This window comes from Scardinius erythrophthalmus, assembly GCF_964197995.2.
Source record: "Scardinius erythrophthalmus genome assembly, chromosome: 4".
In the NCBI taxonomy this organism is placed as follows: domain Eukaryota; kingdom Metazoa; phylum Chordata; class Actinopteri; order Cypriniformes; family Leuciscidae; genus Scardinius; species Scardinius erythrophthalmus.
This window is the reverse complement of record NC_138224.1, coordinates 7,480,954-7,493,314: the sequence shown is the minus strand read 5'-3', so window position 1 is coordinate 7,493,314 and position 12,361 is coordinate 7,480,954. Positions and strand designations below refer to the sequence as shown.

Below are 12,361 nucleotides of genomic sequence, written 5' to 3'. Positions count from 1 at the left end.
ATAAATTATATTGTACTGAAATGCTTGTATTGAAATGTTTTATGATGATAAAACTGCAAGTTTCGTGATCACTATGATAATGGTTTTCATTTTGCATAACAGTGACTGGATATATCATTTAGGTTTGGGGAAAGGGATATTTTGTGTTTGTGATCATTGCGCTCGCTACTCATGGGCTATTTGCTATATATTGCTAGTTTTGTTGCGCAGACCTGGCAAAAAGCACACTGTTTAAGCAAAAGCAGAGACAATATTATTCCACAAACACCATTCATTTATGGGTAAACATTTATTGAAGAGAAATCAATGGGTGCAGTAAAAGCTATTTACACATGCCAGAACAAACTATGATACAATGTTCCTTTTAGGGCTCATTTCCATTCACTGGTAAAACTGGTCTACCTCTGTTGCAATTTGATCAAGTTACTCTACTCTAGAATAATCCCCAGTCTGAGTTGTAAGTGAAATGTAGGCCTAGGCCTACAGCAAAGAAATAAGATTAATGCTCCACACTCTATTTGGTGTGTTTACAGTATCTAACCAAGCGAAACATCTAAATGAGAGTGTGTGTATGTGTAGACTTTGACTGTTCATTTGCCACTCATGCCAGTTTCTTGACTACGCTGATTAGAAGCAGTATTCCTCAGCTGTCAGGCTGACTGAAAACAATCAAAGCCTCCATACCCCCAATCACCACAGCTCTCTCCCCGAGCGCCGCCGCCGCAATCAGCCGCTGATTAGGGAACCTGTCGCCCTTCTCCAGCCTGCAGCGGGGGTTAATTCCTGCGTCAGATGGTGTCGCAGAGGGCCACGCAGAGGGGAATGAGAACGTGAGCTGGATGATATTGGACAGATATAGCCGACCTGTCAATCACTTGGGATTCACTGTAAAGGCTCAAAGACTCTCTTCATCTCTCTCTCCCCCCCCCCTCCTACAGGGCTGGGATAATCTATTTAAGCCAAATGTGTGGATGCACCAATTAAATCAGACACTGTTTGGAAATTTTTGCCTATTTTCAACACCTGAAAGCAATCTGATAACATGGTTAGATAAATAATGCATTACCTTGCATTGCACATAGCATTTTGCATATTTTATTTCACTACTGATACTATTTTTCATTGCTACTTTTACATATATTTATAGTATGGACATATATTGTTTACCATCTAGCCTATCGTTTTTAGATTTTTAATATTTAAAAAATTAAGATTTCTGTTATTTTTTTCTGTTTTATTTAGTCTCTCTGGAGCTGAAAGAAACAACACTTCATTGCCAGCAATTGCTGCTGAATGCTGTTTTGTTTAGAAAAATAAACTAATTGCACTAAATTATCAATTTGATCAATTGACTTAATTATCATCATATTAGAGAATGCCTAGGCATAGTTATTATGCTTGTGAATAGATAAAATACTATTATTTTACTTATGATTTATTTGGTTTATTTTTTTTTATTTTTTTTAAACATTTATTTATTTAATGCAATCTTTCTCTGCACTGCGGGACTTTTATGATCTGCTTTTTATTAATATTTCATTAAATAATTTATTAATTTCTCCAGGTTGATTGTGAATTGTATCCTATACAATGACAATTAATACAAATAAAAAAAAATTACAAGTGTGCTTTTGTACCAGTGTTGTAATGGGACACTGGGCGGAGATTAGGGTGTCTGCGCATGTGCGGAAATGAGTCATTGTAAAGTTTCGTTTAGTTTAATCTCAGCTCAGTTGACAACCCGACCGTTTTTGGACAACCCAGAAGCTGAAAAATTCAGCCGAGGTATGTTTTTGTTTTATAACATGTTTTATTTACCAAAGTGGAGAAAGAGCCACTAAAGCTTTCGGTTAATGAAGGTAAGTTTGTCCAGCCGTTATACAGATGCGTCTTGACGTCACTCACAGCATGTCGATGTATGAGTTTAGTGGCACGTTTTTGTTTGTTTTGGTGTGTGTTTAACTTATAATAAGGTGTTATTATAAATTGATGCATGCTAACATGAATCTAACTACATTTAGTTTAGTTGCTAGTTAGTAAAGCTACCCGTTTTTGGCTTTAACTTATAACGTTACTACACCTGCGTCTAGTTCTGACAGTTCTGACATCAGCTGTCAGTTTGGCAACAGTAAGTTTCCACATCATAAAGTTGTTGTTTTCAGCCATGCAAAGTGTTGCTAAACTATGGCATAACTAACTAATAGGCCTACACTATTCCCCCGGTTTCACAGACAAGCCTAGTCCCAAGAGTAAAATGCACGTTTGAGCTGTCTTAACTAAACTAAACTGACATAATCTTAAAATATGTCTATGCCATTGTTTTGTCTCAAGATGCTGATGCACATCGTCTTTTCTTAAGGCACGTTTGAAAAAACTATTGAAATGTACTAATTGAATTTAAATTTACTTAATCCTGGCTTAATCTAAGCCATGTCTGTGAAACCAGGCCTATGAGAAGTTAATGTAACTGATCTTTAGAGAAGTAGAAAGTAAGAAGTAGAGTCATGCATCTTTACATTAGGTGAAATTATGTTTCTAAAATTAAATCCCTGCTGAAATATGTTTTGCTTTCACATCTGTGGGATTTCAAAGTTGACTCAGACACATTGCAAACCAAGGAATTTCTCACTTCTGTCTTTGTTATTTGACACATACTAGGAGTGTGACTTGTTACTTTAAAGTGTTCTGGAGGTTGCTACACTATAGCTCCACTATATTTTTTTATTCAATAATTTTGTCTTGTTTTCCAGTACAAATATATAACACTCTTAAATCAAGATACACTCTTATTTTGATAAAACAAGATTTTTCTTACCTCACTGACAGATATTTGTCCTATTTTTAAGCATAAACTCAATCAATTTTTTCATTGTCTTGATTTAATATTTTTTTATGTTTTATGTAACACAATCTGTTTTGTTAATCTGTTTTTTTATTTTTCAGAGCCACTTCAGAGTGAGTAAAACTCTTATGCATGAGCACCGGACAGTGAAAACGCAGAGCAGTATGTAATGAGATATGATTATATTCCTTGATTTAAACATGAGTCACCTGACCAAGTGAAAAAAAATCTAAAAGCAGAAGAGGATGTGTAGGAGGCCCACAGACACAGGGTGGAGTGAAAAAGCGGTTAGATTATGACTTAGGATATTTGTGCATATTATGATCCTGTCTTAAATAACACATTCTTGTAGCATATAATGGCAGTACATTGAATCATTGTGATATCAAACGACAACATAAGGTTCAAAGTCAAACGTTTATCATCAATACAGTCATCAATAATCCATAATTTACAGGATTTTTCAGCATTATCATGTTCACAAAGCCCTCCAAATTAACCTTTTTTTGTGTAAATGGAACATAGTCATGTGATCTAGACCAAGGGGTTTTCTCAAATCTCATGACAGGTTTGAAAACCCCTGATCCAGACCATTGTGTAATTCTGTTTTGTTTGCAATAAAACAGAATTATGAATATTATATTTTATAACAATAAAGTTATAAAGGACTCCCTCTAAAGTTTGACCTGAAATGCATGTGACATTTCACGTCCTTGCACTGATTTGCCATTCACAACACTGAGTGGAATCTCATGTGGCGGTACCAGTGATGGTATGACTGAGAATGAGATGAAATGCTGTGATCTATTCATAAAGTAATAGTATAGTTGGTGTATATGGGTCATTGACGGATAAGACTTTTTAATAGGCCAATTTTAAAATACCAAAAATATGGATATGTTTGGCCATTTTCTAAACATTTGGAATGTAGTGTACACATGCCTTTATAAAGAAAAGTAAAAATATAGCTGCGAGCAGCGATTACGGGCCCAAGCCGGTGGCACCGCAACCCCAGTGCCTTTAGTTACCTAAAGGCACCGGGGTGGCGGTACCGCCGGCTTTGGCCCTCCATCGCTGCTCGCAGCTATATTTATATATATATATATATATACATACATACATACACACACATACATATATATGTATGTATATATATATATATATATATATATATATATATATATATATATATATATATATATATATATATTATTGTTCAAAAGTTTGGGGTCAGTAAGATTTTTTATGTTTTTAGGAGAAGTCTCTTCTGCTCACCAAGGCTGCATTTATTGATTAAAAATACAAACAAAAACAGTAATATTGTGAAATATTATTCCAATTTAAAACAGCTGTTTTCAATTTTTAAATATTTTACATAGTAATTCATTTCTGTGATCAAAGTTGAGTTTTCAGCATCATTACTCCCGTCTTCAGTGTCACATGATCCTTCAGAAATCATACTAATATGATGATTGATGCTCAATAAATATTCATTATTATTTTCAATGTTGAAAACAGTTGTGTACAGATTTTTTTTTTTCAAAATGCTTTGATGAATGTAAAGTTCAAAAGAACAGCATATATTTCAAATATATATATTTTTAACATTATAAATGTCTTTACTGTAACTGTTGATCAGTTTAACTCATCCTTCATAAATAAAAGTACTGATTTATTTTATTTATTTCCCCAAAAAATAAAATTTTAATTATTACTAACCCAAAACTTTTGAGCGGTAGTGTTTAATGTTACAAAAGCTTTAGATTTCAGATAAATGCTGTTCTTTTGAACTATTCATCAAAGACTGTACACAACTGTTTTCGACATTTAAAATAATAATGAATGTTTCTTGAGTATCAATCATCATATTAGAATAATTTCTGAAGGATCATGTGACAGTGACGACTGGAGTAATGATGCTGAAAACTCAGCTTTGATCACAGGAATAAATAACAGTTTAAAATATATTAAAATAGAAAGCAGCTGTTTTAAATTGGAATAATATTTTACAATATTACTGTTTTTGTTTGTATTTTTAATCAAATAAATGCAGCCTTGGTGAGCAGAAGAAACTTCTCTGTTATGTGCGCGCCACAGACTGCACGCACGTCCGCTTAGAGTTCCGCCTTTTGCCTTCCGTCAATATTACGTTATTAGAAAAATTTTTTTTAGAGAATCGATTTTTTGACATTTGTGAATCGATTCAGAATCGTCCACGTCCGCATCGCGATGCATCTAAGAATAATTTTTTTCTCCCACCCCTAGATTTCATACAGCAGGTTAATAAACAGTTACAATTAAGTCACTTACATTTTAGATGCAATGTTGACTGTTTTTGTTCTGTTTCAGCAGCGAAAATAGTTAAACAAAGATCACGGCAGAACCATCACTTATCACGTGTTTTCTCATAACTGAACGATTCAGCATTTTTAACGAATCGGTTGACTCAAAGATTGAATGATCAATCCATAAACATCTGTCTTAATCATGATCGACTCATTCGAACGAATCGTTTGAACGAATGAATCAATGACTCGCTTATTAAGATGGATGCCTGGCGACACCTAATGGCGGTTTAGTGTTGTTTATTCTTTCCCACATGTGTGTGATTTGTGTGTGCAACATTATCATTATTTTTCTTTCACTATTATATTAGCGATTTAAAAGCACCCACTCGTGTCACACGTCGATTAACCGGTGGGAAAATATCCTCAGACACATACCTAATAAATGTACATTTAAATACAATATTGGCCTACCTGGTAAAAAGTTTTATATACTATTTTGATGTCCTTTTGGACACAAGAGGGCAGTATAGCCCTATGTTTGCTTTTTTGTTGAACCAAATAGCACTAAATAGCCTGTTTTAACTTTTTCATTCTTCTTGAATTGCAAAAACAGAATAAAATGGGTTTAGTTGTGATATTTGTATTCTTTTATATAGAAATAAATGGTATATAATTACATTTTTAGAAGATTTTTAGTGTTTCCTTTTTGGACATTACTTTAATCCCTCGCCATAGCAAAACCGTTTGAGATATTTATTATCCATTCACAATTTAGCATATTTAATGTAGTTTCATCATGTTGAAAAAGTTTGGTACGAATAAAATAAATAGTTTAAGAGGAGTGGCTAAAAATTCAGAGGCTGATTTTGCAAAAAAATTCACATTCAGACCAAAATATCTGACTTCCTGATGGCCAGAGCTATTGAATGTAAATTAGAAAGTTGTCCGGCTTGATGAGAACAATATACAAACTGTTTTTTCTTTACTGTAGTTAAAACTAACCCCCCCACTTTTGTCAAAAGCATGTTGAAAGTGACACACTTCCTGCTGCCAGTTGGTGGCGCTATAACTTTGACTCACAATAGCTACATCCATCTGATCGGCCTCTTACCACGAACACACTGCTGAAGTTTCATCAAGATCAGTTAATGTATGCAGAAGTTATTCCACTTCCGTGTTTCTCTTTTCTCGCCATAAATTCGATTCCTCGCCACAGCCAAACCGTTCGAGATATCAAAAATCCGTCCGCAATTTAGCATCCTCAAAGTCTTGACTACATGCACACCGAGTTTGAAGGGGACACGGTGAATTTTCTAGGAGGAGTATTTCACATTCCACAGCAAGCGTTTTCCAAACAACCCATAATAGCCGACTTCCTGTTGGGCTGGCGTAAAACTTGACCGGGGTAAAGTTGTTCGGCCCGATGAGATCTATATGTGTACCGAGTTTCATATTAATTCATGCGAGCGTGTTTGATATATGGATCAAGTTTTAGAACCCCGTTCAAGGGGGCGCTGTTGAGCCCCCCAGCCACGCCCGGGTCCCAGCTTCAGCCCGGCCCTGATGGCCGTGGGTTCTGACCTGTGTGCAAAGTTTCAAGAGTTTTTGAGCACGTTAAGGACCCCAAAAGCCCCTGAAACCTTGATTAACAATATAAAAGCAATAGTCCAATCCCCCCCTCCCCTCACACACACACAGACACAGAGAGAGGGAGAGAAAATTCTTCAGAAAATCCACATTCAAACCAAAATATCTCTCTTCCTGTTGGTCGGAGATGGTTCATGTAAATTAGAAAGTTGTCCGTCTTGATGAGAACAATACACATACCAAGTTTTGTGATTCTAGGAAAAACTAAGCCCCCATTTTTGACTAAAGGTGGCGCTACTGAGCCATTCCACCACGCCCGTTTCTGAAACTTTGCACATGTCTACGGGCTAATAAATGTGATGTGTCTGTTGAGTTTCATGCAATTTCAAGTATGTTAAGAGTCTCAAAAGCATCAAAAAATAATATTAAAGTTTGATGCGTTGCCACGGCAACAGTATCTAAGATATCAATAATCCTTTCACAGGTTTACATCTGCCGTGTGTCTACATTGTACACATAAAGTTTGAAGCAAATCGGGTAAAAATAAGACACTGATTTCAAAGCATTTTAATAGTGATGTACTTCCTGCTGCCTGTTGGTGGCGCTATAACTTTGACTCACAATAGTCACATCTGTGCGATCGGCCTCTTACAACGAACACACTGCTGAAGTTTCATCAAGATCAGTTAATGTATGCAGAAGTTATAACACACTTCCTGTTTCATTTTTTCGCCATAAATTCGTTTCCTCGCCACGGCCAAACCGTTCAAGATATCAAAAATCCGTCCGCAATTTAGCATCCTCAATGTCTTGACTTCATGCTGACCGAGTTTGGAGGCGATTGGATGAATTCTCTAGGAGGAGTACATTAAATTCCACAGCATGCGTTTCAAAACAACCCATAATAGCCGACTTCCTGTTGGGCTGGCGTAAAAAGTAAAAGTACGAAAGTTGTTCGGCCCGATGAGATCTATATGTGTACCGAGTTTCATATTATTACATGCAAGCGTGTCTGATTTATGGACCAAGTTTTCGGACCCCGTTCAAGGGGGCGCTGTCGAGCCACCCGGCCACGCCCGGGTACCAGCTTCAGCCCAGCCCTGATGGCCACGGGTTCTGACCCGTGTGCAAAGTTTCAAGAGTTTTCGAGCACGTTAAGGGTCTCATAAGTGCCCGAAAGGTTGACAGAAAAATAAGAATAATAATAATAATAATAAATAATCCTACCGAAAACAATAGGGCCTTCGCCCTTTCAGGGCTTGGGCCCTAAAAATGGACATTTTAGTGTTTTTACACTTAAGTTAATAATTCATAGCCTTAAAAAAGTCATCTGGGGCGACCGTAATATATCTCAAAATTCACATTTTTATGTACCATTAAGACTAGTTGAACTCATATCAGTAAGTAGATAAACTGATGAAGAAAGATAAACTTTAGTGCCCTTTCATTTTATGAAAACCATTATTTCACAAGTTTATTCTATAATATCAGAGTCTCCCTCATAATCCAGTTACAATACTGATTTTTACTTTAAAAGCAAAAAAACTGAATTAGCATTTATACAGATATTACACATTCAACAATAGCATACCACTGATTAATATTTGAGGCTAAACTGATGGATATTTGGTTATGAATTTATTCATTTATTCATTCATTTGTTGGTTACCCCACATGACATATGGTCGCCCCAAATGATAAGAAAACCACAGGTATAAGAATTTCAGTTAAAATGTACACAAAAGAGTTCAAGACGAAAGAAAATTTAACTCTTTTTATTCAAATAACATTTCAACATTTAAATATAACAAATCAGAAGGACATTAACATTTAAAATTATATAATTTTTATTGCAACACACATTAAATGTTTCAAGAACTTAAGAAGCTGAGTAAAGAATCTCTTTTTTGGAACAAACTGTATTGCTATACTGAGATGAGTAAAAATCGACTGAAATATGTTGAAATAAAATGTTGGCTATTTGTATAAGCAACGTAAACTGCAAATTAACATTTATATGCCCTAATATTTCATGAAAACAACTTTACAGTCAGGTGAAATATGAAAGACAACATTTTGTTTAGTAGATTTGGGTACAGTTTTTACTGTAGAATATACTGCCTCGTCAAATAAGCTTTTGTTTAGCAATTTCTATATATAAAATAGCCTAATATTTTTGTCAAAAATAAAGTCATCAACTAAGATGTTAGCTGTTCCAATGTTGGCTATATTCAAAGTAATGAATACATAGATAAAATGTAGGCCTATAAACTTTCTCTTTTTTTACAAAGAAAGAGTACACTTGAAATATTGTTGAAATTGTAATTATTGTTGTAATTGTAACCTTTTTAATAAAATAGCACAACATATGTACAAGATAGATGTAAGCAAAATCTTAAATGGTCAATATAAGTCTTCTTCTAAATATCTTTTGTCCAAGCATTGTGGCTCAGCCAGTGTCACACCTGTGTGAATGGCTCATCATTATGCAGAGTGGGTGGTAATTCAGGTGAAAACCACTCCTCGTTCACGCCCCCTCGCATATTGGCTTTCCAAGCAAAACCTGTTTTACATCAATTTAAATCAATGTATGGTTTTATTTGAACGATAAAGCAAGACTATTTTCACATAATTTTGAAGAAAAAACTATAGGCGACGACATCCATTGGTCAAAAGTCTTATTGACACATATTTACTATGTGTTTTGTGGCCTTATTTCAGAAATTTTAGTTTTTAGTTTTTTCAATATCCACGCATAAACATTATTCTCTCAAAAATTAAAACATGTACATACACGTGGCTCACATATTATGGTAGCCCTGTTTGTGCTTTATAGAGTGAATTTACACCTTTGCCATTAATATGTTTATAAGCAACTGAAAAAAGCACAAATGTAAGAGCATGTCAGAACATCTCAAGGGCCCAGAAAACCGCTCAGACTCCAGAGGGTTAAGGTAGCGGAACTGCTCTGCCTGGTGCAGCCAGTTAAACTGATGTATCGCCAAGGACTCTAACTTCTGAGAGAAAAGCTCCATCAAGTCCTTGATGGTTCCACTATAGATCTGTTTCACCATGTTGCCAAACATTCTCTCTCCATTTGTGGAAGTTACCCTCTTCCACTGCTCCCAGGTGACTTCTGAGCTGCTCTCTGTCTCAGGGAATTCTACCTCCTCAAAGCAGCACTTGGCACAAACACGGTCCATACAGTCCTTATTTTTTGGATCACACACTATCATAACCAGCAGCTCAGAAATGCTTTTTGTTTTCAACAGCCCTCTGCTGTAGAGCTTGTTGGCCAGCAGGTGGACATTTTCATGGTCCATGCATGCACATGTGTCCCGATCCTTGGCTTTTGGCTCAGTGACATAGAAGGGGCGTCTTCTAGCAAACTGCCTGTAAGATAGGTGGAGGCTCTTCTTCATTTCACTATTGTACAGCCCATGGAGCTCTGTGAGTGGCTTTGTGAGAATTCTTCGCTGTTCTTTTATTTTGTTTTTTTGTGATGGTATCTTTTTTCCCTGGTAAAAGTCGACTATTCTCATCTCTAGTCAGAAAACTAACAACAGCCAGCTTTCTCTCTTTTGCCAGTTTCTTCCCCCCTTTTGGCTTGAGCCTCTCACTGTGGCTTAACCGTTCTTTTGCCCTCGTCTCACCTTTTCTGGCCCTTTCCTTTTCTTTTCTCATCTTTGCAAGTTGTTTCCTCAGATTTATGTTTAGCTTTCTTAATTCATGCTTCTCAGCCTGCAGTCGTTTACAACGTTTCTCAGCTTTCTTTTCTCTATCTTTTCTCTCTGGTGTGGAGGACATCTGTGGATGGAAATCCTCATTTTGAGGTGGAGCATCCACCACCACACACCCCCCTGGACTCTCTTGCTGCCCCTCCACTCCTTCTACACCTGCTGGATCTGGCAGAGTGTTCTCTATGGATTGAGGTGTCAGGTCCAACATTGCCTTCTCCATCTTTCTTCTCTCCCTGTATCCTCTGGATGCAGCCTTCCACTTGTTTCTCAGATTATTCCTCTCCCTCTCTGATAACTCATCTGACTTCACATTTGGATTCTTCCCCTCATGCTTTCTTTTTTGGTAGCTGAAACAATAGTGTACAGAGTTGTTCATCAACAACAAGATAAACATTCTACACCTGTGCTCTTTCCTCCTTATCCTGAACCTACTCTCTTTAGAGAACAGCTGTTCCGGTGACCAATGTTTAATAGCTCATTGTAGCATACAGTCTAAACTGTTTATTTGATCTACCCTGGTCTCCTACTTTCTGTAGCTCTAGTGACTCTAGCTCACTGCTACAGAAGCTCTTTTTTCTTTACCTCTCTCTTTTCCTTGCAAGATACTCTGCTCTTGCTGCAGGGTCGGAGTTGACTTTCTGTCTATAACGAGCAGTCTTCTCTTTGCTTGTTAATCGTGCCATCTAGGAAATAGGTAAAATAGGTTAAAACTTGTTTTAAATGACTAATACATGTATAGTCACATAAATAGAATGTCATTGTGTAGTTTTTTATTTATTTATTTATTTATTTTTTACATTTTTCCTGTAGGATTGTACTACAACAAAAAATAAATGTTTATCCCTATAAAAGGAATGAATTTAAAAAAAAAGATAAAATATACAAATAATTATGCTTAAACAATTAACTCTACAAATTTACAAAATTAAAACTACAAATATAGGACATATATCTATCATTTAAAACACTCAGCAGTGGTCGCCCCACATGATACTCGGTCACCCCATATGATGTTTTCAAGTTCACTCAAGTATAACAGGCTAACAGTTAGCCTCAGAAACCAAACTAGCTTCTTCTAGTGACAAAGCACTATCAAATTTATCATCAAAATATAGATTTGTGGGAAAAAAATTATAATTCACAGTTTTGGGGTGGTCGCCCCACATGATGACCAAAAGTGACTACGACATTACAGCAGTTAAAAAACAGCTTTTTCTTACTATATGAGAGAGACTGATTTACCTTACAGTTGTTTCCAGGGGGTCTTCACTTGTGTCTGGCTGATGCAATATCCCATCCTTGAGATGTTTTTCAAAATAAAGGTCCCAAAATTGTGGTTTGTTGATGGTCGCCCCGGATGATATGGATAGAATCAACTTAATTCGGACAACATTCGTTTGTATATCATGATAGAAATATATGTGCAAATGCTTCATAGTTTTGTCAATGGATGTAAAACATGTTTGAAATTATGCCAACTAGGAAAAGGGATCTATTTAAGTTGATTTAAACTGTTTTTAAACCAGTTGTCCTAACAAAAGTCAAGGCTGGACGGTCGCCCCATATGATGTTTTGGCACTTCGGATAGCAGAAAAATGATGAAAAACTTAAAAATTTGGAGAAGTTAGAGTGGTTTAGTAGGTGAAGAAGGTATAACAAGTAGATGAGAAATTTTTATGTATTTTTTATTTTTTTCTGCAAAATAAAATTAACCCGGACAGAAAAGGGGGGCGTCACGTCATTGACCCATATTCATTTTTATAATTTTGTTTCTTACACCAGCTTACCTTCAAACTAGTGTTTGAAACCAACCTGTAACGAACCACACTAGATAAAGTAATCTTCTCAATGTTCCTTGAAGAAAAAGCTCCTATTGTTCTGCTTTTTAATTTTGCTGCCCTACT

At 36.0% G+C, this 12,361-nt stretch overlaps 2 protein-coding genes across 4 annotated transcripts in view; both read left to right on the top strand.

The window, feature by feature from the left end:
* The window catches only part of LOC308689041 (G-protein coupled receptor family C group 6 member A-like), a gene marked incomplete at both ends in the record, with an annotated part of 13,725 nt that extends 13,168 nt beyond the window's left edge, over positions 1-557 (top strand). The window contains 1 exon segment of the mRNA XM_081362594.1: positions 534-557. Coding sequence (XP_081218720.1) covers positions 534-557 — 24 coding nt within the window.
* Positions 558-1,649: 1,092 nt separating this feature from the next.
* The window catches only part of tmem63a (transmembrane protein 63A), a 26,004-nt gene continuing 15,292 nt past the window's right edge, over positions 1,650-12,361 (top strand). The window contains exons 1-2 of one of the 3 annotated variants that reach the window (XM_081364375.1): positions 1,650-1,785; positions 2,944-3,004. The gene's annotated coding sequence lies outside the window, so the exon portion shown is untranslated. Of the gene's footprint in view, positions 1,860-2,943; positions 3,005-12,361 lie in introns of all 3 variants that reach the window. The other 2 variants (XR_014030119.1, XM_081364376.1) reach the window with 2 other exon arrangements.